At 41.4% G+C, this 24,326-nt stretch overlaps 1 protein-coding gene across 1 annotated transcript in view; it reads right to left on the bottom strand.

Moving 5' to 3' along the window:
* The window catches only part of col4a1 (collagen, type IV, alpha 1), a 50,828-nt gene that overhangs the window by 17,146 nt on the left and 9,356 nt on the right, over positions 1–24,326 (bottom strand). Inside the window, exons 2-23 of the mRNA XM_086266358.1 lie at positions 11,019–11,072; positions 7,587–7,676; positions 7,120–7,164; positions 6,923–6,967; positions 6,769–6,831; positions 6,613–6,666; positions 6,165–6,191; positions 5,967–6,041; positions 5,788–5,850; positions 5,550–5,585; positions 5,408–5,446; positions 4,382–4,471; positions 4,212–4,247; positions 4,048–4,107; positions 3,898–3,933; positions 3,761–3,805; positions 3,639–3,671; positions 1,618–1,669; positions 1,465–1,500; positions 1,202–1,348; positions 984–1,067; positions 766–849 (exon numbers count right to left, since the gene is read on the bottom strand). Coding sequence (XP_086122484.1) covers positions 766–849; positions 984–1,067; positions 1,202–1,348; positions 1,465–1,500; positions 1,618–1,669; positions 3,639–3,671; positions 3,761–3,805; positions 3,898–3,933; positions 4,048–4,107; positions 4,212–4,247; positions 4,382–4,471; positions 5,408–5,446; positions 5,550–5,585; positions 5,788–5,850; positions 5,967–6,041; positions 6,165–6,191; positions 6,613–6,666; positions 6,769–6,831; positions 6,923–6,967; positions 7,120–7,164; positions 7,587–7,676; positions 11,019–11,072 — 1,294 coding nt within the window. The remainder of the gene's footprint in view (positions 1–765; positions 850–983; positions 1,068–1,201; positions 1,349–1,464; positions 1,501–1,617; positions 1,670–3,638; positions 3,672–3,760; positions 3,806–3,897; positions 3,934–4,047; positions 4,108–4,211; positions 4,248–4,381; positions 4,472–5,407; positions 5,447–5,549; positions 5,586–5,787; positions 5,851–5,966; positions 6,042–6,164; positions 6,192–6,612; positions 6,667–6,768; positions 6,832–6,922; positions 6,968–7,119; positions 7,165–7,586; positions 7,677–11,018; positions 11,073–24,326) is intronic.

Here is a 24,326-nt window from a genome sequence, read left to right as displayed (position 1 = left end):
TCTTTTGTTACTCCCTCGAGTCTAGTATCTTGTGTTCCAAGCTTAGTATTTCCCTCTGTGTATTTTGGTTCTTAGAGTCCTCTGCTTTATGGGTTACTGTATGTCTGTTTCTTAGCTGCTGTCTCCACCATGTCAAGTTCGCATCTCCGTGTTATACTTCCTGTTTTACTTTGAAGGTCTGTGTCTTATGTGAATGTGTTCTGCTTTGCTTCCTTGTCTCGTCAGTTCTGATTTCTCCCAGCTGTGCCCTCCTTCTGTGTCTCATTCCCCTCGTTACTTCCCAGTGTATTTAAACCCTGTGTTTCTCTGAGTCAGTGTCGTGTCGTGTCGTCCCTCATGCTGTGTGGATCGCCTTGTGTCTCCCTGTGAGTTTGGGTTGTGATTTTTCCAGTTTAGTTTGCTTTTGTATACTTTTTCCCTGCCAGCAAATAAAGCTGAGTTCTTTGTGTTTAAACCTCGTGCCTGAGTACCTGCATTTTGAGTCCAACTCCTGCCTGCCACACAGCGCTTCCTGACACTTCTTCTGATTTAGTTCAGCTATGTCTTGTTTTCCTCACCTAGCTCCAATTCTTGATTACCCTTCTGTGTGTATATAACATGTCTGTCTTGCCCTTACTCTTTATTTCTGTTTTTTCTTTGTAGTGTTTTACTCCTGCTGCTTCTGGCTTTTTACATTTCCAAACGAGTCTGCAGAGTTTGCAGACTGGACATGACCATTTTTTTAAAAATATACTTCAAATTTGAATGTGACCACATTTAACTCACCTGTGTCTCCTTTAGGACCTGGAGGACCACGTAATCCAGGTGTGACAGTGCCTTCACACTGAACACACGTATCCCCTTTGTCACCTGAAACAGTTTGCAGAAACAGCAATTTAAAAAATTATGTTTTACATAAAGCGTTTTTCAGCAGTCCCTTGGAAACAGACACATTTATATTTAATCTAAATAGATATGTCACCAGTAGCAGCTGCTGTCCTTACCTTTCTGTCCCACTTCCCCTTGTAACCCTGGAGGTCCAGGTAGGCCACGATTCCCCTTCTGAATGTTACATTCACCAGGGTTGACTTGTAAACACACAGACAAAGGCACACACACGTACATTAGATTGTTTAACAAAAACTGGCAGATACAGATTGTATTGACGTTTCCCTTATTCTCATATAATAAAATGATTGCGTCATTCAAAGATCAGACATACTTGGTGGTCCGGGTGGTCCAGGAGGACCAGGGTTCCCCGGTTGTCCTGGAGGTCCGACAAGAGGCTCTCCTTCCACACCTCTGTCTCCCTTTTCACCCACCTCTCCTTTGTCTCCCTTCTCTCCACGAGGCCCTTCAATGTGTCTGCCTGAAATACAGAACAGGAAAGTCATCAGGTGTCTTATTAAGATTAGCGTGTTTATAACTAAGATGTGAAGGCTTCATGTTTTGCTGTTTAAAAAAAGATTATGAGTTTATTTATACCTGTTAGACCCGGCTCTCCCCGAGGACCAGGAAAACCTATAGATTAAGAAGAAAGCATGAGGAAAGGGAAAACACCAGAGTGATCACAGATTCACAATGGAGTTCATGAGTGTGCTTTAGTGGATTTGATAACATATTATATCATGCTTTTACCTTTCTCTCCTTTTGAACCTGGGGAACCAGGAGCGCCACGAGGGCCAACACCCTGCATAATTAATAAAATTGCATAATGTCAGGATTTATTTAACTTTCATGTCACTTAAATCTATGTAGGTGAACCCACATCTATGCTAATCCTTTTTATGCTTCAAAGACAAACTAACAGTTGTAGCCAGTCATGATCAACGTGGGAAGTTAATAGGCCTTGTCAAGTTAAGACACTGGAGAAGCATCAACACTGCTTATTAAAGGTTTTCAGTGACGGTTTGTATATGTTTGACCCTCAATATGTACTTCTGACTCTGTGTGGATTAGAGAAAAATCAAAATTGATTCAAACTTATCCACACAGATCTTATCTTCTAAAATCTTTAAAGGTATACGCTGTACAATCATTCCACATAAATCCAAATAATAGTTTGTGGAAGTCATCATAAGACAAAAATCACCATGCACATCTAACCACACCTGCGAAAGATCCGTCATCGCCTCTCTAAATTGTACCTCCTTATACGGTGATCAAAGTACTATTACAAAAGCTCTTCTTCACTCTTAAAATCACAAATTTTCCAATGCAAACAGCTAGATCTTGGTCAATGCTATGAATCTACCTCCAGAGGCTACACAAGGATGGCAGATTATTTCTAGAAGAGCCGAGCTCTGCTGCCAAACAGACAAGATATTACACATAAAATTAACACTAGTTGATGTGAGACATAACATGACCATAACAGTGTTGTTCTGAGGGGTACGAGCTATAAGGTACAACTGCAATTTATCATATTCACTGCCTTCACTCACTTGAACTTGAGTGACATCACATTTTTAATCCATAGACTTTAATGTGATATCAGTCCACCTTTTGCAGCTTCTGGGAAGACTTTCCAAAAAGGTTTAGGAGTGTTTATGGGAGTTTTTGACTATTCTTCCAAAAGTGCATTTGTGAGCTCAGACAGTGATGTTGAACAAGAAGGCCTGGCTCACTGTCTCTGCTCTAATTCATTCCAAAGGTGTTCTTTTGGGTTGAGGTCAGGACTCTGTGCAGGCCAGTCAAGTTCTCACACACCAGATTCACTCATCTATGTCTAAATGGGCCTTGCTTTGTGCACTGGTGCACAGTCATGTTGGAACAAGAACAAGCCATCCCCAAACTGTTCCCACAAAGCTGGGAGTGTGAAATTATCCAAAATGTCTTGGTGTGCTGAAGCATTAAGAATTCCTTTCACTGGAACTAAGAGGCCAAGCCCCACTCCTGAAAAACAACCCCACACCATAATCCCCCCTCCAGCAAACTTTACACCTGGCACACTGCAGTCCGTGGGATTGCTATCTGTAGGAGTGTGATTCATTACTCCAGAGAACTTGTTACGTTGAGTTGCTGTCATTCCCAGGTGTTTCCTCTTTGTTATAATACCAATAACAGTTGACTGTTTAATACGTATTAGTGAGGAAAATGTCATGACTGGATTTGTTGCATAGATGGCGTCCTATCACGGTGTCATGCTGGAATTCACTGAGCTCCTGAGCGCGACCGATTCTCTGGCACATTTTTGTAGAAGCAGTCTGGATGCCTAGGTGCTTGATTTTATATGCCTGTGGCCATGGAAGTGAGTGGAATACCTGTTTTCAATGATTTGGATGGGCCAGTGAAAACTTTTGCAACAGACTATATGTAGCCTTAAAAGCAGCTTGAAGCGTGGGTTTTCCAGTGGCCCTTAAAACCGGTGAATTGGACATTCTTCGATAGCACTTTTCTACACAACATGTCTCATTTCTCACCTAAGCACATTTTTCTGCATCTAAGTACTTTCTATCTACCATTCACACTCTGATGTGTCCTGCCCAAGGATACATTAACATGGAGACTGGAGCAGCCAGGGATCAAACTACCAACCTTCCGATTTGCAGATGACCTGCTCTACTTCCTCAACCACAACCACCCAAAACAAGAAAGGACTGTTCCATTTCAATAATCTTACTTAAAGAGTAAAAATGGGAAAGAGAAGAATCACATACCTCACCAGGTGGTCCCCTTTCTCCTTTTTCACCCTAAAATGAACCAAAACAGTCATAATCCCTTCATTCATAATTCCAGACTAAAGCACTGACTATAATATCCAATTAGCTGGAATACTTACCTGTAAACCAGGGTATCCTGGGCCTCCAGGAAAGCCTCTTTCTCCCTGTATGAGAATATCTTGTACTTTAGGAATTATATGTTATGTAATAAAAGATAACAGCATTTAGAGTGCTTATTGCTGTAAATTATTGTTACCTGTAGCCCATTGTCTCCATCCTTGCCAGGTTTACCCTTAATTACAGAAACAAATATTTTATTGTTTCTTTTTTTAGGACAAAAAAGTTTAGGTATCACACAATTACACCATCCAACAGTAACGACACACACAGACAAATTTCCACTTACCGGTGGTCCATCTGGGCCGATATCGCCTTTGACTCCGTGCTGATATGGGATGCAGAAGCCCTGAAAGGGAGTCAAGTGTGTCAAAAGCAATGTAATAGATATCAAATAGCTTGCATATATAATAGCAAGTTTTACACTTTAGTCTTTGAAGTAAAAATACTAACCTTGTCGCCTTTCTCTCCTGCTTCTCCTTTGAACCCCTTCAAGAATTAAAACAGAGCAATATTCAGAATAGACAAAACAGAATCTATGTCATCTTTGTTTTTTCATTTCAAGCAATGATTTGTTTAATCACAGACAAGAACAGAGCGATATCTGTGGCGTGGCTGAGTACCTGTGGCCCACGAACAACCGTTTGTGATCCTTTCTGTTCGAATGATGTTGGTCCAGGAGGGCCAGGTGGGCCTTGAAGTCCTTTGTCCCCCTGCAGGGGAGATAAAAATAAGGGCCACAGTCAAATAGTTAAGAATATAAATGTCAAACATCAAAACAAATTAAAACTTGTAATTTCAGTTAGTAATTGACTATGGAGGAGCTGCTCAGCCACTGAAAAGCCATGAAGCCCCGGGCACAAAGGTTTTTGGTTTTTTTTTTTGCTAATGTGTCTGTTCAGTTCAGGTATATTCATATAGTGCCATCTCACAACAGCTGTCACCTCAAGCACTCAGGGAGCTGCAGCATTTTGGATTAACTGCTGGACTTCTAGAGATCTTTTAGGACAACCTGCTAATAATGAATTATAATAGTCCAGCCTTGAAGTAATAAATGCATGAACTAGTTGTTCAGCATCACTGTCAGACAGGATGCTTCTCATTTTAAAGATACTGTGCAGATGTGGTACTGGAGGTTTTTGAAGCATTTGCAGTGCAGTTATTGGACACTTAATGTGACTCACTGTGTAGTGTAGTCTACCAAGTCTAAGAGTACCTATGAAGCCGAAATTCAAGTTTTTCTTGCTAACATTGGGTGTATTTTATGCTCTCGTCTAAATGCGCCATTTCTGACTCCATATGTAGTATACAGTTATAACACAGAAAGAAACATCTGTAACAGGATGTGACTGGGGCAACAAGAACCCTACAAAAATAAGGTTAATAAAAAGACATGCTAAATGGTACAGCAATAACTTCAGCGTGCTATGTAACAGTTTATCATTAACAACAGTTGTAATGAGATATTTGTTATATCTTGTATATTTGCTAATGCTGACCCGAGTTTGCCTCTTAATTTAGTGCAGCAAGCACGAGAAAATTGCATGAAAAAGCCAAACGGAATGCTTTCTGCTGAAGGTCAAATTCCTCTATGCTATTTTGACATTTAACACTTTTTGCTTCTTATTTATTTGAAACATAAATCTTACCTTTTCTCCTTTCTCACCCTCAAAGGCCAGCTTATCTCCCTATAAGGAGATCAAACAGTTACACTCTCATGCAGTTTCTCAAGTCAGAAACCTTGATTGTACAGTTTATCAGTCTTGACAGTGTACTGATCAGTAATCTCACCATCGGTCCAGGAGGGCCGGGAGGGCCAGGATCACCCTGTAAAACAGTTATTAAGTTAGTCAAAGAAAAATTGTAATAACACATTCAGTAATTGCATTTAATTGAAAATCTAGAAGGACTGTTTTCTTAAAGGTGCTTTTTGTATAATTAGGAACACAGATGTGCTTCTAATATTTCTTAGAAAGTTAAGTCTTTGAATGGCTTTTTTAAGATGGGCATCACTGCACAGGTTGCTTACTCTGGGTCCTTCATAGCCAGGAGGTCCTGTAGGCCCAATAGGTCCGGGGTTGCCAGTTTGTCCCTGGGAATGAATATTGTGGGAAGAACATTCATTGTATTACTTCAGGCTGTTACTACTTTTATTCAGCGTATATGAACACATGACTGTATGTTCACAAACACATGTGCACTACGCACAGGTCGGCCAGGTGTGCCGGGATATCCTTTCTCTCCTTTCATGGGAACAATTCCCATCAAACCACCAGGGTCACCCTGCAGGAGACAAAAGAATTTTATATAGTTGAAAGAATATGTCTTATTGAAAAACTGGATAAACTTTTTGTGTTTGACACATTTACTCATAAGCAAAAACATGAAAAATAAATTTTAGCTCACCTTCATTCCAGGAAGTCCCGGTATTCCCTGAGAAAAGAATGAAAAAGAAATAAATCATCTAGTAATTGTATTTTCTCACAGGGATACTATTTGCATTGAGAAACATTACTTTGTTGATTTTTTGTCATTTTTATTTTTATTTAATTTTTTGCTGCCTTGTAGATTATTTGTAACTCGAAACTAATGCTTAGATTGTTTCTATCGTATTCCAGTTAAAGTCACGGGGGCAGGATTCTGAGCCCAAACGGCCACTTCTTCCAGCTCATCCAAGTCATTCCCAAGCCAGTCAAGATATATAACATCTCCTGGGTCTGCCCTGGAATACTTCAACTCGTGAATATCCAAGAACCACCTCAACTGGCTTTATTTTTCAATCAAAATAAATCTGGTTTTTCCTAGAAAAATGTCTAGTTTTCACTATCTATGGAGGCCGATCGTCAGTGCTTACAGGTATCCCTTGAGGACCAGGAAAACCTGAAGTTCCATCTCTTCCTCTTTCTCCCTGAAACAGAAACACAGCAAAGCCAGAAAGCACAAGTAGGGTGAAAATAATGTGACAAATACACAAGTGTGTGAAAAGTATTTAAGTATATAAATGGCATACTTTTGTCCCATTGCATCCTGGGATACCTGGCGCACCGGGTGGACCATCGTGTCCATTGATGCCCTATGAATGGAGGGGTAGAAACAGACAGTTTAAGAGAGTTTGTTTGGCAGCATTCAGAGTGTGAAACAGGAAGCAGATCTAAGCAACTTACTGGAAGTCCTGGGTTGCCTGGGAAACCTGGCAGACCAGTAGGTCCCTGCAAAGTCACAAACATGAGATAGGTTTACCCTCTAGTGACAAGACAACAACTGCAACACATTCTAAATGTTGGGATGACAACTTTAGAGTGTGCAACTTATACTTGACACCGTATACTTTATACAGTTTTATTAACGGTTAGTTACTCACTCTGACTCCTTTCAATCCAGGAGCCCCGAACTCACCAACATCTCCCTAAGAGACAAAAAAAATCCCAAAAAACATCACAGTTAAATTAATTATATAAAAATCTGACTTAAAACCCTTTATGGAATACAAATCTAGTGTTTTTTCTTTCAACTAGGTGATTTATTAGTTAAGCCAAGCCACATTAGGGTTACTTAAGGCTAATAAAGGCATTTACATCAGGTACTAAGCAATCAGCTTATATTATGACAGATAACAATAACTGGTTGGCATATTTAGGATTTTAAGCTTTTCTTTCCCTACATGATTCTGGACTTCATATATTAAGATTTTAACAACACATTTTAAAGATCTTAACTTTTCTCATGCAAAATATAAACATTTTCACATTTCATTTAAAACAGCAGCTTAAAACTGGTCATACAAACCAGATGAAGCCTTGAAGTATCTCAGTAAATGTTTGTACTAACCTTGGGGCCCATTGGCCCTGGAGGCCCTTCAGGTCCCTGAGTCCCTGGGAATCCCATATTACCTTGAGAACCAGGATACCCAAGCTCACCCTGTCATGCACACAGTTATAGTAAAAGTTTAACACAAGTGCAAAAAAATAAACCTACACATTAACTTTGAATTATTTTCATGCTCAAACTGTTTCAACAATAGATTCCAAGACATTTTGAAAATTGCATGATTTATCATCATCATCATCATCATCATCATCATCGTTTATTTGTATAGTACTTTAAGAACACACCAGGCAGACCAAAGTGCTGAACAACACAGATCAAAACAACAACCAAATTAAAAATACCATAAAATCATTACATACAATAAAATAAATAAGAAGGTGCCAGTTTCCTACAGAGTTAAAAGCCAGGGAATAAAAATAGGTTTTCAATCTGGACTTAAAGACCTGCACTGATGACGCTTGTCTAATTTGGAGGGGAAGGTTATTCCAGAGCATCGGAGCCGCAATTGAAAAGGCACGGTCTCCTCTGCATTTCAGCCGCGACTTAGGGACCGACAGCAGTAGCTGCTCAGCTGAACGGAGCGAGCGAGGAGGAACATGTGGCTTCAGCAAATCAGATAAATAGACAGGAGCCAGACCATTTAAAGATTTAAAAACCAATAAAAGGACTTTAAAACGAACCCTAAATTCAATGGGAAGCCAATTATTTGATTTACCAAATAATAAATACTATAGTCAGTTCAAAGTTAAGTAAAACACACATAAATAAACTCCCTTAAATCCTCACTGAAGATGAAATCAACTAACATAGTTAGTGAGAGGGAGCCAGAGGAAGTACTGGGTTCAAATTCAGCCTGAGGCCTTTCTGTGTGAAGTTTGTATGTTCTCTGGGTACCCTGGCTTCCTCTCACAGTCCAAAGACATGCAGTGGGATAGAATAATGAGCGATTCTAACCTGACTGTAAGTATGAATATGAGCATGAAAGGCTGTCTGTCTCTACGGGGGAGTTATTACATTGTCGTTACATTACAGACAGAAAGTTAAGAGTAGTTGGATACACAGTATTCAGTGTATGGATACACGGTTGTAGTAAAACTATTTTTACGTGTATGATATTTTGAAAAGAAACACAGCCAAAGTAATCAAATTCAAGCGCTTGTGTATATTTAAACCAGTTATTTCAAATGGGAGAGCTTATTTAATGTTATTTAAATAGTAAGAAAGTATATTTTTATTAATATATTTTGCTTTTATATTTAGTAGTTTTATAAGCAGGTTTCAACATGTTCTCTTTGGCAGTGCTTAAATGGACACAGAAATATTACACTATCTGCCACTAGATGGCAGCATTGTTTCATCAGGAAGAGAGAGCCTTCACAGTGGAGAGAGGAGTGAGCAGTGTAGAACAAATAAAAAGGGCACAACCCTCAAACTGTTGTTTTAGCTTTGATTTTCATTCTCTGACCACAGTGAGGAGAAACGCTGCATGCTAAACAATAAGGGTTACCACAGCAACTCCTGTCCCTCATCAGGAAATGATATCAGTGGAAATAAGGCACGCATGAGACTTTGGGAAGACTGTTTGAGGCCTTTCAGCAACTTTCAAACCACAGAGGTGCTTTGAGTCAACAGTGATTGGCCAGACTCCACAGAACACAACAATCAGTACATCTGCTGCCGTCGAGCCAGCTGAATGTTTGGCTACTGTTGATGTTAGCGTGAGCCTTAAAAGGCCAGACTGTTGCGCTAAGAGGATTGATAACATTGCAGTCCTCTGATAAAACCGAGCCAACAGTTTACATGTACGCTCACGCAGCACAAGCTGCACTAAAAAGAAAACAAAGTCTAGGCTACCTGTAGATATTATTTTATTTGTTTTTAAATGCTTTAAGGTGCTGAACTGGATCACATAGTTCAATTGAATAAGAGTCCAAAAGATATTTTTATCCTCTTTTCCTTTCTTCTGGAGAAAGAGGGTGTGTGTCGGGATTAACGTTAGCATGCAAGTAAGGTATCTATTTATAGATCACAGACACAAATAATGTTAAATTTGGATATTTGGATTTGGCTCCAAGTGAAATACCTGCTAGTAGGCTGACTTTGTTGATTACTTTGGTCATTCACATTGGCAACAGTGCTCTGTGTAGAGTTTGCATGTGCTCCCTGTGCCTGTATGCGGTTTTTTTTTCCAGAGGCTTCATCCCACAATCCAAAAACGTGCATGTTACGTTGCTCGCTGATTGATTGGTGGTCTAAACATTAGTTTAAATGGTTTTGTGTCTCTACGTAATAGCCCTGTGATGGCCAGCCAGTTTGTCCAGGGTGTATTCTGCCTTTCACCCTCCATCAGCAGGGATAAGCACCAGCGCCCCTGCAACCCTGATTTGATTAAGCTGATTCTTGAGTCAATGGAGGGGAATTTTAAGGTCAGTTTGCTATTTATATTTGAGACTTTCCTTACTAGTTAATTAAGGTGAGAGAAAATTAAGTCTAAGAAAATTTTTATTGAGAGGAAAAACTACACTCACTGGCCACTTTATCAGTTACACCTTGCTTGTACTGGGTTAGACCATTATATGCCTTTAGAGGTGCTTTAATTCTTCATGGCATACATTTAACAAGGTGCAGGAAACATTCCTCAGAGATTTTGGTCCATGTTGACACGACAACATTACACAGTTGCTGCAGATGTGATTGTGAATCTCGCATTGCACCACATCCCAAAGGTGCAATATCAGATTTAGACCTGGTTACTGTGGAGGCAATTTGAGCGTCATGAACTCATTTTCATGTTCAAGAAACCAGTTGAAGATGGATGAACATGGTCAAGAGCCCAGTTTGAACTTCAGCGGCTCATCTTGACCATGTCTGCGTGCCCAAATGGACTGAGTTACTGCTGTTATTTCCATTAATGAGCAGGTGAACATGCGTACCTAACAAAGTGGCTGGTCAGTGCATGTAATTACTAAAAAAATAACCCTGCCCAACACAGCTAATACAACTTTTTCATGTTTCCAGTCCATGATTAACACTAATACCAGAGCACTGACAGCTTTAAGGCTCACAGCCAGTTTATGGTTGGTGTCCCCACCACTTGTGTTTCTGCAACTCAAGGCTCTCATCCGTCTGATGGGAATAAGACCTTCAGGCCAGCTGTGTGTCTGGACATGCTCTAATTCAAACTGCTCTTGTTTCCCATCCTGGTCTTTGCTCCGTGACTGAACCTACTGCACTCCAGCTCCAGTTTGTCCCTCTGAGCTGACCCCATTGAAATGTAAAAGAGGCTTTTGTTTCTATTTGCTGTCAAATTACTGCATCTGTAAATGGAAACTGACATCCAAATGAATCACATCAAGTGAAAAGGAAAAGTGGGCAACGGTATCTAAATGTTTATAGACAGAGATAAATGAAAAATCCAATAACAAATCTTACCTTTGCTCCTTTCACACCGCTGCAGTCACATTTTCCACATGATGCACCACAGCCCTGAGGATGAGGAGAAACATAAAAACAAACGACCCGTAACTTAGAGGAAAAATCACTTAGAAATGCATGTTTGTGAAACTGGGTTTAGGTGGATCTTTTCTGGCCACTGGGGGTGGGAAACAAGAAATCTGGCCATTTTAAGATGTCTCAGCTGTGCTCTCCTTTTATTTAAAATATATAAACAGTCACATGTATTCACAAGCTAGTTCCTAGCTCCGCTGTTTGGTTTGTGCCGTAGATTTGATTATGCTGAAATCAACTGCCAGCTGTGTCTCCTAACAGTAAAGGCCTCAAAACCCACAATTTAGCTGAAAGATGCCAAAAGGACTCACAGAATTAAAGACTTGTGCAGATTTGACCATAAATTATCTGCAGTTTTTAAAAAAAAAAATGCGACTTCACTTTTAACTAGTGAAAGAAGTTGGTTGTAGCAGGTTTAAATGTACTGATGATACTCCTGACATTGAAGGAAGGTCGGGTTTCTTTTAAGCCACATCAAGGATTCAACGAGTAGCTTTGTAGAACTATTTGCTGGCAGTGGGACATCAATGCAGCTGGCTTCGGCCCTCCATCCCCCATGCTTCCTCTTCTCGGGGGTCTCCAGAGGCCAGAGCCTGGGAACTGGCCTGCACTGCCTTGGCTCTGTCTTTCACTTCTCCTCTCTTCCTTCTTTTCCCATCTTCCAGCTGTTGCTAGACTCACGTGTAAGGCGCTCAGCCAAAAGCCTGTCAGGGCTTTGGACCAGCTCTGGAGACTTGGGCAGACACTCCACAGCTACTCTGCTTCCATGCATTTCTGTCTGTCTCACAGTCACAACAAATAAATAGCTCTATTGCCATTTACAGTACAACTTTGTCAGCCCAACATTAAATACCTGAGTCATGTCTAATCCTCTATTTACTGATATCAAATTCAGCCATTTGTCTGAATCATTTCACTTTAAATCAATAAGTGGCTCAAAGAATGACAGGGAACAACAGCGACTGTTTTCAGCACTATAAGCCCACACCCTTCCACAGTGCACTTGTTCTCCTCTGCCTGCAGCGCATTACATGTGTGGCCTGCAGTTTCCCACTACTTTGCTGTAAAACAACTCCCCCTAAGCCCGTCTCACTTCACCACCTCTGTTTGCTGAAAACTTTTCTGCAACACCGCAGGAGAACGTAACGAACACCTGCTTTAGATCAGATTAGTGTCATAAGACAAACATGGGAAAAGAATATTGACTCTTAGGGAGATGAACATGTGGGTTTTATTATGGCAAATGTGCTGGCTCGCACGAATAAGAGCTTCTAGTGTTTATATTAATATGATTTAATTTTTTATTTTTGGGGATTTCAACAAGGAAGTTGAGGCATGCTAATGGAGTGGCCGGATACACTTGCAAATTGTCAGCACTGCTGATCACAGCTGTTTGTGGGTATGTGTTGCCTCATTCACCTGCTTCTCTCAGTCTGTCTCAGAATTGCTCTTTGTCTGCTGTTTTTAAGACACAACTACTTTTGGAGTCATCACCAGGAAACCAAGCTTCAAACCACAACACACAAACCAGTGACCAACACCGCCCTATGATATCCACCGCTGCATCTCCAAACACAGCACTGGGATATGCGGGTAGATAAAAGTGGTGAGTCTTTGCTTTCTCGGGCTTGTTTTCCTTCTACGCCCATTATGCATCATCATTAACCCAAACATCAGATGGGAATGATGGGAGAAAGACCCAACTGAAATCAGGAAAAAAAGAGTGCCTTTTAATGACCTAAACAGAGATAGCACACATGTCTGATTTGTCTGGGCCTTAGAGGGAAGAGGGATCCTTCAAGGACCTTATCATAAATCCTCAGCTATACATCATAATGAGGGTTCTGGTTATCGAGCTGGACCACAAGGTAGAAATCAAAACACAGAACTTGCGCAAAAAATATGAGATGAAATAAACATACAAACTGCAGTGGAATAGTAACAATAATACTTAAAGAACTTTATTCTCTTATATATTTTTATTTACTTAATTCTCTTAATTGTAAATGGCCTGTATTTGTATAGCGCTTTACAGTCCCTAAGGACCCCAAAGCGCTTTACACACTCAGTCATCCACCCATTCACGCACACATTCACACACTGGTGATGGCAGGCTACATTGTAGCCACACCCACCCTGGGGCGCACTGACAGAGGCAAGGCTGCCGGACACTGGCGCCACCGGGCCCTCTGACCACCACCAGTAGGCAACGGGTGAAGTGTCTTGCCCAAGGACACTACGACCGAGACTGTCGGAGCCGGGGCTCGAACCGACAACCTTCCGATTACAAGATGAACTGACAACTCTTGAGCCACGATCGCCCCATTTTAATTGTATTCTTTTTTAAAGATGAAGCATCACTAACCAAAGGGGGACATCACAGTCACATCACAATATACATTCATCTTTCATATTCAGACATTATAGTGGTACCCAATCTCTGGTGGGGGTCATGGTATCTCCCCCCTGACCTGACATCCTGGCTACCTGTTGCCGTAGCATTTGTGTTGTACTTCATCCATCTCCAGCAGTTGCTTCTTCTGAGCTACTAATTGTTTTGCTGTCAATCTGGATGTTGGGTATCGAACATTCCAACAGTCCCACATCCTCTTCATGTAATCCTTTCCACTGGGGTTAGTTGCATAGTAGCATTCCAGCAGCAGCCTCTCATCCCTCACCCACTTATGCCTTCTTGTTGCAGTAGCCCGCTTCTCATCAGCGTGTCCTGGTTCCTCAACACCTTGGACCTTGTTAATCTGGGGAACATCTGAGCCGGTACGGCTTCAATTATCGCTCTCTCAGTCATACAGTGGGGCAAAAAAGTATTTAGTCAGCCACCGATTGTGCAAGTTCCCCCACCTAAAATGATGACACAGGTCAGTAATTTGCACCAGAGGTACACTTCAACTGTGAGAGACAGAATGTGAAAAAAAAATCCATGAATCCACATGGTAGGATTTGTAAAGAATTTATTCGTAAATCAGGGTGGAAAATAAGTATTTGGTCAATAACAAAAATACAACTCAATACTTTGTAACATAACCTTTGTTGGCAATAACAGAGGTCAAACGTTTACTATAGGTCTTTACCAGGTTTGCACACACAGTAGCTGGTATTTTGGCCCATTCCTCCATGCAGATCTTCTCGAGAGCAGTGATGTTTTGGGGCTGTCGCCGAGCAACACGGACTTTCAACTCCCGCCACAGATTTTCTATGGGGTTGAGGTCTGGAGACTGGCTAGGCCACTCCAGGACTTTCAAATGCTTCTTACGGAGCCACTCCTTTGTTGCCCGGGCGGTGTGTTTTGGATCATTGTCATGTTGGAAGACCCAGCCTCGTTTCATCTTCAAAGTTCTCACTGATGGAAGGAGGTTCTGGCTCAAAATCTCACGATACATGGCCCCATTCATTCTGTCCTTAACACGGATCAGTCGTCCTGTCCCCTTGGCAGAAAAACAGCCCCATAGCATGATGTTTCCACCCCCATGCTTCACAGTAGGTATGGTGTTCTTGGGATGCAACTCAGTATTCTTCTTCCTCCAAACACGACGAGTTGAGTTTATACCAAAAAGTTCTACTTTGGTTTCATCTGACCACATGACATTCTCCCAATCCTCTGCTGTATCATCCATGTGCTCTCTGGCAAACTTCAGACGGGCCTGGACATGCACTGGCTTCAGCAGCGGAACACGTCTGGCACTGCGGGATTTGATTCCCTGCCGTTGTAGTGTGTTACTGATGGTGACCTTTGTTACTTTGGTCCCAGCTCTCTGCAGGTCATTCACCAGGTCCCCCCGTGTGGTTCTGGGATCTTTGCTCACCGTTCTCATGATCATTTTGACCCCACGGGATGAGATCTTGCGTGGAGCCCCAGTTGAGATTATCAGTGGTCTTGTGTGTCTTCCATTTTCTGATGATTGCTCCCACAGTTGATTTTTTCACACCAAGCTGCTTGCCTATTGTAGATTCACTCTTCCCAGTCTGGTGCAGGTCTACAATACTTTTCCTGGTGTCCTTCGAAAGCTCTTTGGTCTTGGCCATGGCGGAGTTTGGAGTCTGACTGTTTGAGGCTGTGGACAGGTGTCTTTTATACAGATGATGAGTTCAAACAGGTGCCATTCATACAGGTAACGAGTGGGGGACAGAAAAGCTTCTTACAGAAGACGTTACAGGTCTGTGAGAGCCAGAGATTTTCCTTGTTTGAGGTGACCAAATACTTATTTTCCACCCTGATTTACAAATAAATTCTTTACAAATCCTACCATGTGGATTCATGGATTTTTTTTCACATTCTGTCTCTCACAGTTGAAGTGTACCTCTGGTGCAAATTACTGACCTCTGTCATCATTTTAAGTGGGGGAACTTGCACAATCGGTGGCTGACTAAATACTTTTTTGCCCCACTGTATATATTTGTCGATATTTGTAATTTTGAGTGACCAAAAACTCACCAAATAAACACTGAAGATTGTGTTACTCTGCAGAGAGAGCACGATCTTTTGCAGAAGGTGAGTGAGGTGTTAATGTTCACTGTCAAAATGCAGCGTTGGACAAGAAACGTCTGAGATTCTTTGCAGCAGACAGCCTCACGTGTCTCTGGACTCGTGTTTATGTCGTTGCTAAGCCTGGATGCCAGGTGTGAATGTGTCCAGACTGTGAAAAATCAATATGATGTACCCTGGCAGATTGTGTATGTTTACTGGGCAAAGCACAAACTGGAGCCTTCTCATAACTCCATCAATATGACAAATTGTTTGTAATTGTTTACTGAAGTTGGAGCAAGCAAAGAAACACAGATTTTTAACATCTTTAAGAAGGATGGAGTGGATCCAAGTAAAAGATTTCTTCCGTGGTACACTTAGTCACGTTCACAAGCCTAGGTATCCACGGTGTTACGTGTCATAGGTTCGAGGGAACACATTGTGCCAACCCTCTTCCCAGAAGGCCTAACTTTTTGACAGCACTTGCTCGATATGTCTGACATCATTACATACGCAAGCGAGAGACACTGAGACAAACCTGTGAGAGAGGAAGTGATGAGTAATGTTTGCTTTAGAGATTAAAAGCCTCTGTGAGGATGTCGCTCCGGAGATCCTGACAATAACACAAACTCTCTCAATGTAAACCAGAGAGCAGCCAAAAAAAGAACAGCAAATGTAGCAAAGCACAAATTGTTAAAAGATAGACTCCAAGCATCAGACTTTTACATTTCTTACCACCACCAGGTTCCTTTTCACCAGGGGCTTTCAGTATTTGCCTCTGTCTCCATTATCAGAATTTTTTTTTACATGTTGGCATAAAAGATTTGAACATCAGACCCGTAAGCTATCATTTGACACACTCCATTTCTTAGGTTCTCTTAGGCTTCTGATTTTATCTCACAAATGTCCTCAGGAGACAGCTTAAAGAGATTTTTTTTTTACATGTGCTGATTGCGTGATACAATCTGAAATTGCACATTCAAACAGCAAACTTTGATCTCTGGCTGTTATTTTATTTTGCTGCTAGTGTTTTGTGTAGATTTGTGCTGCACTGATGTTGAAATCTTTACTGAATCGCTCAGTAAAATAATCTGCCATCAGAGAAAAGAATTTCATAACTTTTCCACAACCAATCAGTGCAGCACGCTGTCTTAACCATGCTGCATTGAAATGCATTCCTGAACGCACATTTTTCATAAAACACTCCCATACAGACTCCATACAAACGTCTTCACTCAGCATTAAACAAAGGATAAACAATGAGGGAAAGAAGCTATAGTTTTAAGGTTTGGTTTGCACAGTTAGAGTCGTCCGGCTTTCCTCTGTGGCTTTGCGATTCAGAACCTCAGCTCCTCTTTCCAAAGTGGGCATATCCACATCCAGCTTCCAAACACAACAAGTGCACCTCACGTGTATAAGTTTTAACCAATGTTTGCACAAATCTTGTGAGCTGAACTTTTTTAGTGTTTTTGAAGGGAGCAGTACTGGCTATTACCTCATGAGGGCAGAAAAATTCCCATCGCTGCAGTGCTCCACACTGACTATACATTTACAACAGCTGTAACAGTTTCACTGCACGCCTCGCTCCATGTTAAGGGGAGCTGAAGATCACAGAAACATCTGGTCAGTGTCATCTGCAGATCTTCTTTTTAAAACGACGTGACATTCCCAGCACATTCCTTTCATAACATCCCACCCCCAGGATATTCTGGTGGGGGGTGAATGCTGCAGTGTGTAGGCAGTTTTGGTGCCCCCCTCCCACACACACACACACACACACACACTTTCTTTTTTTTTTTAAATAACGCAAACAATTAATCAGAATCAGAATCAGAATCAGAATACTTTATTGATCCCTGGGGGAAATTATTTTTTGTTACAGTGCTCCATTTTAAACCAACATTAAGACAAGACAGACAATACGCTAACTAAGAATAGTACAATATATACATATATATACATACATACATACATAAGTCACTCATAAATAAATAGTTGGAAAAGAAACATGTGTAGCTGTAGCAGCAAACAGTGTGTTAAGTGGATGCGTTGTACAGGGAGATGGCCACAGGCAGGAATGATTTCCTGTGTCGTTCAGTGGTGCTTTTCGGTAATCTCAGTCTCTCACTGAACGAGCTCCTGTGACTGACCAACATGTCATGGAGTGGGTGGGAGGTGTTATCCAACATTGTCTTTATCTTGGACAGCATCCGCCTCTCCGACACCACCTTGAGGGAGTCCAGCTCCATCCCCACAACATTGCTGGCCTTACGGATCAGTTTATTAAGTCTGTTGGCATCTGCGACCCTCAGCCTGCTCCCCCAGCATGCAACAGCATAGAGGATCGCACTGGCCACCACAGACTCATAGAAAATCCTCAGCATTTTCTGGCAGATGTTGAAGGACCTCAGTCGCCTCAAAAAATAGAGACGACTCTGGCCCTTCCTGTAAAGTGCTGTGGTGTTTTTAGCCCAGTCCAGTTCTAACAAAGCCCCAACAGTAGGATAAACTTAATAGCTATCATACAGCATCAAAATACACAAACAGCTTACACACATCTGTCCTTTTGACCACGAGTTAAGGTTTTTAACCAAAGTCATGCACAAATGCCCTGGGAGCTCACATCAAGACATCAACTATGTGGTGAAAGTCTGCAGCTTGTTTTTTCGTTTGTTTTTTCGTTTTTTCAGAACAAAAAACACAAGAAAAACACAAGTTCAGCAGCGTGACAGGAGTTATTCCCCCTTGGTTATCTCCCCGGCTACGGGGGGAGCAGAGAGGAGCCTTCCTTCCACATTGATATGGATTTCACTGAGGGGCAAAGCTGATAACTCGGCAGGACAATTTGCTGTTCCTCACATAAACTTTATCCAATGTGGTTGTCGCACTATTCCTGTCATCAGTTGCACATATAGTCCTTCACTTGAGTCGCATTTGGCATGCTGTGATAAACAAAAACCCTAAAATCTCTGCGATCTAGGGTGCCACTATCTCCCCTGAGTCAGTTGTTTTGCGGCTGGAAACGGAAACTGCTGCACTTCTCAGCTATTTCAACCTAAACACCAGATTCAGCATGTGAGGTGAGTCATGCTGTTGCATCACTTTGCTTTGTATTTATATTCTCAACTGTGTTTTGGGCGTTTTATTCAACTGTTTGGGTTTTGGCTCCGCTAATTACTCGTAATCGCATCCGAGATGATCTGGCTTTGTGTCACAACCGTAAATATTATGCAACATAGTGAAGATGTTAACATATCGAGCAACCTTCACATAAACAGCTGAGAATTTTCTTTCGTGAAGTAACTAAATTAAAGTTTTGCAAGATCCCCCCCCCCCTTCGGTGTGCTGAAGTGCGTCCACAGGCATTCCTCATTATGAGCCATCAAACAGGATCCTCCTCTGTTTCGGTCAATTTAGCAAAGTGGCATCAATGTTTAACCTGTGTAACCCAATAAAGAGATGCTCATGACACTAAACCACAGATCATTGCTTCCATACGGAGACAATTAGGATAGATTTACTCCATAAATGTTAGAAGGAGCCCACTTGGCAGCAGGGCTCGTTAGGCAGTGCTAAATGAGACAGTTATGGAGCACAGAGCGTTACAGTCAGCACAACACTCTGGGCACAGCTGATTTTGATGTCTAGATAACCGCACAAAATTAGCATCTCTGTGGTGCCAACTCGTCTTTCTCGTGGTTTTACTTAATTGTGTAGGTGCCCTTGTCCACAAAGGTGCTCGTCCTCTCAGCATTCCTCACGCTGACAAAAGAGGGAGAGAAATATAAAGCCAAAAAAAACCTGAAATATTAAAAGAGATGAGCGGAGGAGGATTGATAAGCTTTTTCAGCATGTGCTCGGTTTGAAGCGTGCTCCTCTAACATTCCTGGCCTTCTCTGGTACTGAGTCAAGGATGGGAGAATAGAAGTGGAGGAGGGGAAATTTCTATCTTACTGCCATACTTGGAAGACGAGGCTCCTGGTGCAACCCGCTCTGTAAACAAGCGTGTCTGTGTGAGAGACAGCAATACGTGCACCAACTGAAAGAGCTTTTTTTTTTCTAATTCAATATCAAAAATCATGTTTAATTCATAAAATGTTTGGAAACACTTTTAACATTTGTATTTTTTTATTTATTTATTTTTGCTTTAAAGCAAATTGTGAAAGACATTTAGCCACAGTAATAACATTCAGCTACAAATAAAGTATACCCAGGCTAAAGCAGAAGAAAGTTAGCTTAGCTTTGTGAGCCAGTTTAGGAAGGGGAAACATCTGGCTCAGTCAAAAAAGAAATCAATAAACAAACCTTCGTTCCAATTACCTTCCCTTATTCAATTCAGGGTTGTAGGGGACTGTCACCTAACCCAGCTGTCATACAGTGAAAGGCAGGCTCCACCCTGACTGGTCTCTCACTGGACTATCATGATGACTTTGCACTCTGAGGGGAGTATTCAGAAAAACAGACACAAGGAGAACATGCAAAGTCCAACAGTGAGGCATCTGCATCAGCCCAGGAACATTCTTTCTGTGAGGCCACAGCTGCTGTACCACCATGCCATGCCAACCTAATAATGTATTTATTTGATGAATTTGAAGGGAAAAAAAAACCTTGACAAAACAGTCCAAATCTACTTTTCCTCTTGTTTTGTATTGTTACGTTATCAGATGAGCTTAATTTATGACTACATCTTAAATAAGAGTCATACTTGGAGATATGTTATATGTACGTTCTGCAATAAAACAAACAAAGGTTTCTGTTTCCTGTATTTAAAGACTCCCGCGGCGCTTATTAGCCGATACCAGCCTGATGTAAAGCATGTCCTGTTCTGGCCACAGGGAGCAGGTATTCATCTGTACCAGAGAACCAGCTCAAGGCTTCTGTAACTGAAAGCAGATGCATCTGCAGAGACTAGTTCACACACATACACACACATGAACTCAATCATGCCCGCACAAAAAGCCAAATGAATTAGCCTGTTAGAAACATACACACATGCAATGGATGTAAACAAAATGAGAAACAGACGCAGGAAAATCTGTGAAATCGGAAACCTTGGCAAACATGATATCACATGCCTGAGCTTGCTGGGAAGAGCTGAACGAAAATGCATGAAAATGACTTAACACTCAAGTCTCTGCTAAAAGGCACACAGGCAAACACAAATGTATAAACAAACATTAACCTGCACACCAGTCAGTTGTTACCCTGCTGATGCATGAGCATGTGTGGCCAAGGTTAGTTTGGGAGCAAAGATGTGTATGTTTTATAGTAAAGCATCTCTGTCCCAGAGTATCACTTTAACTCCAGCATCCTAACAAAGACACACCTCATGCTATGGAGCCTCAGAAATTGAACATGTAAGCACACATAAAACATGCATTATTAACACTGTGCAGTCCATTTGACCGGTCCAGCACCAGCCATATGGAGGCCATCCAGGAACTGTCACACGCAAAATTAACTCAGCTAATGGGAAAATTGCTTTATACAATTTGTCAGGCTTTGCTGAGTCCCAAAATGTTGTGTGTGTGTGTGTGTGTGTGTGTGTGTGTGTGTGTGTGTGTGTGTGTGTGTGTGTGTGTGTGTGTGTGTGTACATGTGGATTTGAGTTGTACAAGTTTGTGTTGATCACTCCCTGCACATGTTGAGAAATCACAAAGTCCTTTTTGATAGTTTTATGAATTAGACTAAAGCCAAAAACAGCCACGAGGTCTACTACTTCATTTAAACAATGTCATAAATCACTGCAGTGCTTTACTTATCATTTCCAACTCAGACTCAGCGGGTCACCTTTCACTCAACTTCAGATCTTAATGCTTCCAACACATCCTATCCCATATTCCTGCCATAGATTACAAAGAGTTGATGACCTCTTTTAATCAGCTAGTCGACAGGCCTTCCATCTTGACCTGTCACATGACCCAGACAGCAACACCCAAATGACCTGTAACCTCTGCTCAGGCCATTAGTGGGGGATTTAGAAGCCCAAACAAGACTTCCATACAAAGGTCGTCTTGATAAATCAGCTCTTCCTCAGTGTTAGAGTATGCGAATGGAGATGTGAATGTGGATCAAATGTTACCTTGTTAGCAAATTAAGTCAGATTCCTACTAATCTCCTTCAGAGGGGACTTTCCTGCTCTAACTACCGAACAAACACACATACACACTCCACGTCTGCCCACAAGCGGGCTCTTTGTTGAGCAAAGAGGACACTTTTAACACTCAAATGCAAAAGATTATGTGGCATGCTCATAAAAAAAATGTAGCCTGAGAAATCAGAACTCTGGCAAGCTAACTGTGAGATCTTGTTGCAGTTTTCTCATCTCTGCCTGTGAGAAATGTGTTTATGGCTGCTATGCAGAGCTCTGTTCACGTGCCCACACATCACTTGTCTTGGCAGTTATTGTTCCACGCACAAGTTAACAAAATAAATTCCTCTACAATCCCACAGGAATGAATATGGTCACAAACATCAAATCAAAAGCTGCACTTCTTTTCTTGCTTCCTCCTAAATCAGTTTGACGTGTCTGTGCCCTGGAAGTGAAATATGACAATCTACAGAAACAGAGTTTAAACATTGTGTCCAGCAAATCTGCTTTTGATGCAATCAGAGGAAGAAACTGGTCATAAGGCGGTGATGAAGGGGTGGCAACAATGACTTTTTTTAAGGCGTTTGTATTCTTTGAAAAGGGGCCAATTCTGTTCATGCTCACTTCAACTCTGCCTGCCTCCTCTGTGAATGTGCAGCGCTGGACACCGGATATAGGCTTTGGGAAGCCATTCTTTCTCAAAGGAGGAAGGCCTCTTCCTTGCCTTTTATGCTCACAAAGACAAGAAGGGGTTGGGTCAGCATTACTTGTCTCTCAAGAGTGCTCTGGTATCTGGGAATAACGTCAGGACGTGAGGACAAGCAATGACCCCTGTGACTTAAGTTTCACTGGTTTCGTTCTCAGCCTGGAACATTCTCACACAAATTAGCACGTGTAAAGAACAATGAAAGAAATCATCACAGCCTATTAGCTTTTAAAGTCTTCTTTGTGAAGATCTACCTTATAGGCACAGCAGTTCTATGAGCTAACATTAGCTACAGAGGTGATATTGAGCTTGCTTGCTTTTTGTTGTTTTTTTAAAGTGGATGCTTTTTCAGACTTCCTGAAGGTCAAGTTGTTCTTTGGTCATCGGCTCTTTTTCACGCATTTTCCGTCCTGTCCTTGTACCCTATCATCTTCTCAAAATTGATCTTGTCAAGACTGACACAAAAAGATTTTGATCCATCATGTGATACCACCTGGATGACAATGATCCCAAACACACTGCCAATGCAGTAAAAACGCAATGATACACTGTCAGTCATGGATTGGGCTCCCCAGAGCCCGGACCCTGACATTATTGAAGCAGTGTGGGATCGTTTGGGAACAGAATGTAACAAAAGGTGTCCAACATCCAAAGAACAGCTCTGAATGTCCTTCAAAAAGTCTGGAAATCTATTCATGAAGACTATTTAAAGAAAGACTTAAATAAATGAAAAGAAAGCTTGCCTAAGTGAGTTAGACTTTGTTGAGGAAATAAGGTGGTCATACCAAATATTGACTTTAGAGCTCATTACTCATGTACAAACTCTGTCTGCTTGTAGTTCCATGCATGGTTGTCAATTTCAGTAAATCACTCCACCTACTTCCCTTTCCAAGTGAAATATAAAGAAATGAGAACAGTATATTAGACTGTAAAACTGCATATTAGAATGAAAATATCTTTTCGATTTAAGAGCTTATGCTTACTGGTGGAGTAACCATTACTGAAGCATAAAAATATTTTGGTAATTACCAATACTGTTAATTTAGAGCAGCTGTGGCATAAACCTTACATCAGATGATGGTCTAATACATTTATTAAGCATTGAAATATTAGGCCAAAATATTAGGCTTGAATAGTATCAGCATGCCAAATACTGTAGAGTGCAAATCAACCATATGTTGGAATTATGGGGAAGTTTTCTCCCTTGTAAGAAGTGCCTATTAATAATAATAATAATATTCGGAAAACCTGAATGGAGCATGTACAGCTCTAAGGTCTGTTTCACACAGGCATTTCTATTTGTGCAGTACGTGAAGCTGCACAACTTGAGTGTAAGAAGAAGAGGAAATTCCAAGGACAAGAGAAAGAAAGCCTTTATTATTGTACTTCACAAACTAATGAAGGCCTAATTGAGCCCTTCAGGCCCATTATCATACCACACTATTCATCTGATAGCCAGCTAATTGAGAGAGTTTCTCTCTATTGTTCTCCTACATCCATGCCAATCCTTATCTTCCATAACGTCATTACATCCCTACTGTTTGAACATATGGTGAGATTACAGCTTACAGATTACACCCCTCTGAGGCTTTAAAGATGCAGAACCCCGGCGACAGATCTGACCTCATATCTGTTAAAAATGCCTTAAACTGCCCCTACGCATTGAAAGACTGGCATGTCTCATCTTCTCCTGTGAACCATATCATGAGACCTCCTTAGCTTGTTTGCTACTCAATTTTATCTGATTAAGGCCTTTTCTGGAAAACTTCAGGAGGATGACCTCTTGTTGTCCAGCAATATGTCAGAGCTCAAGCATAGCATCTGCAGCCACATAAAAGGGCAACACGGGATAACTCATCCGTTCTTCCAGGAAAGGGGTTCAAGGCTCTAAGTATGGATACGGGAGAACTTCGGGTCCTCTGCAGCTGGATCTGCAATTTCTGTCAATCCCCTTTA

The sequence above is a fragment of the Aulonocara sp. 'chitande type north' Nkhata Bay genome, linkage group LG16 (assembly GCF_057382095.1).
Source record: "Aulonocara sp. 'chitande type north' Nkhata Bay isolate Kocher_YH1m ecotype deep benthic linkage group LG16, A_spYH_male_GT1.1, whole genome shotgun sequence".
In the NCBI taxonomy this organism is placed as follows: domain Eukaryota; kingdom Metazoa; phylum Chordata; class Actinopteri; order Cichliformes; family Cichlidae; genus Aulonocara; species Aulonocara sp. 'chitande type north' Nkhata Bay.
The sequence above is the reverse complement of the archived record's forward strand: the minus strand, read 5'-3'. Positions and strand labels throughout refer to the sequence as shown.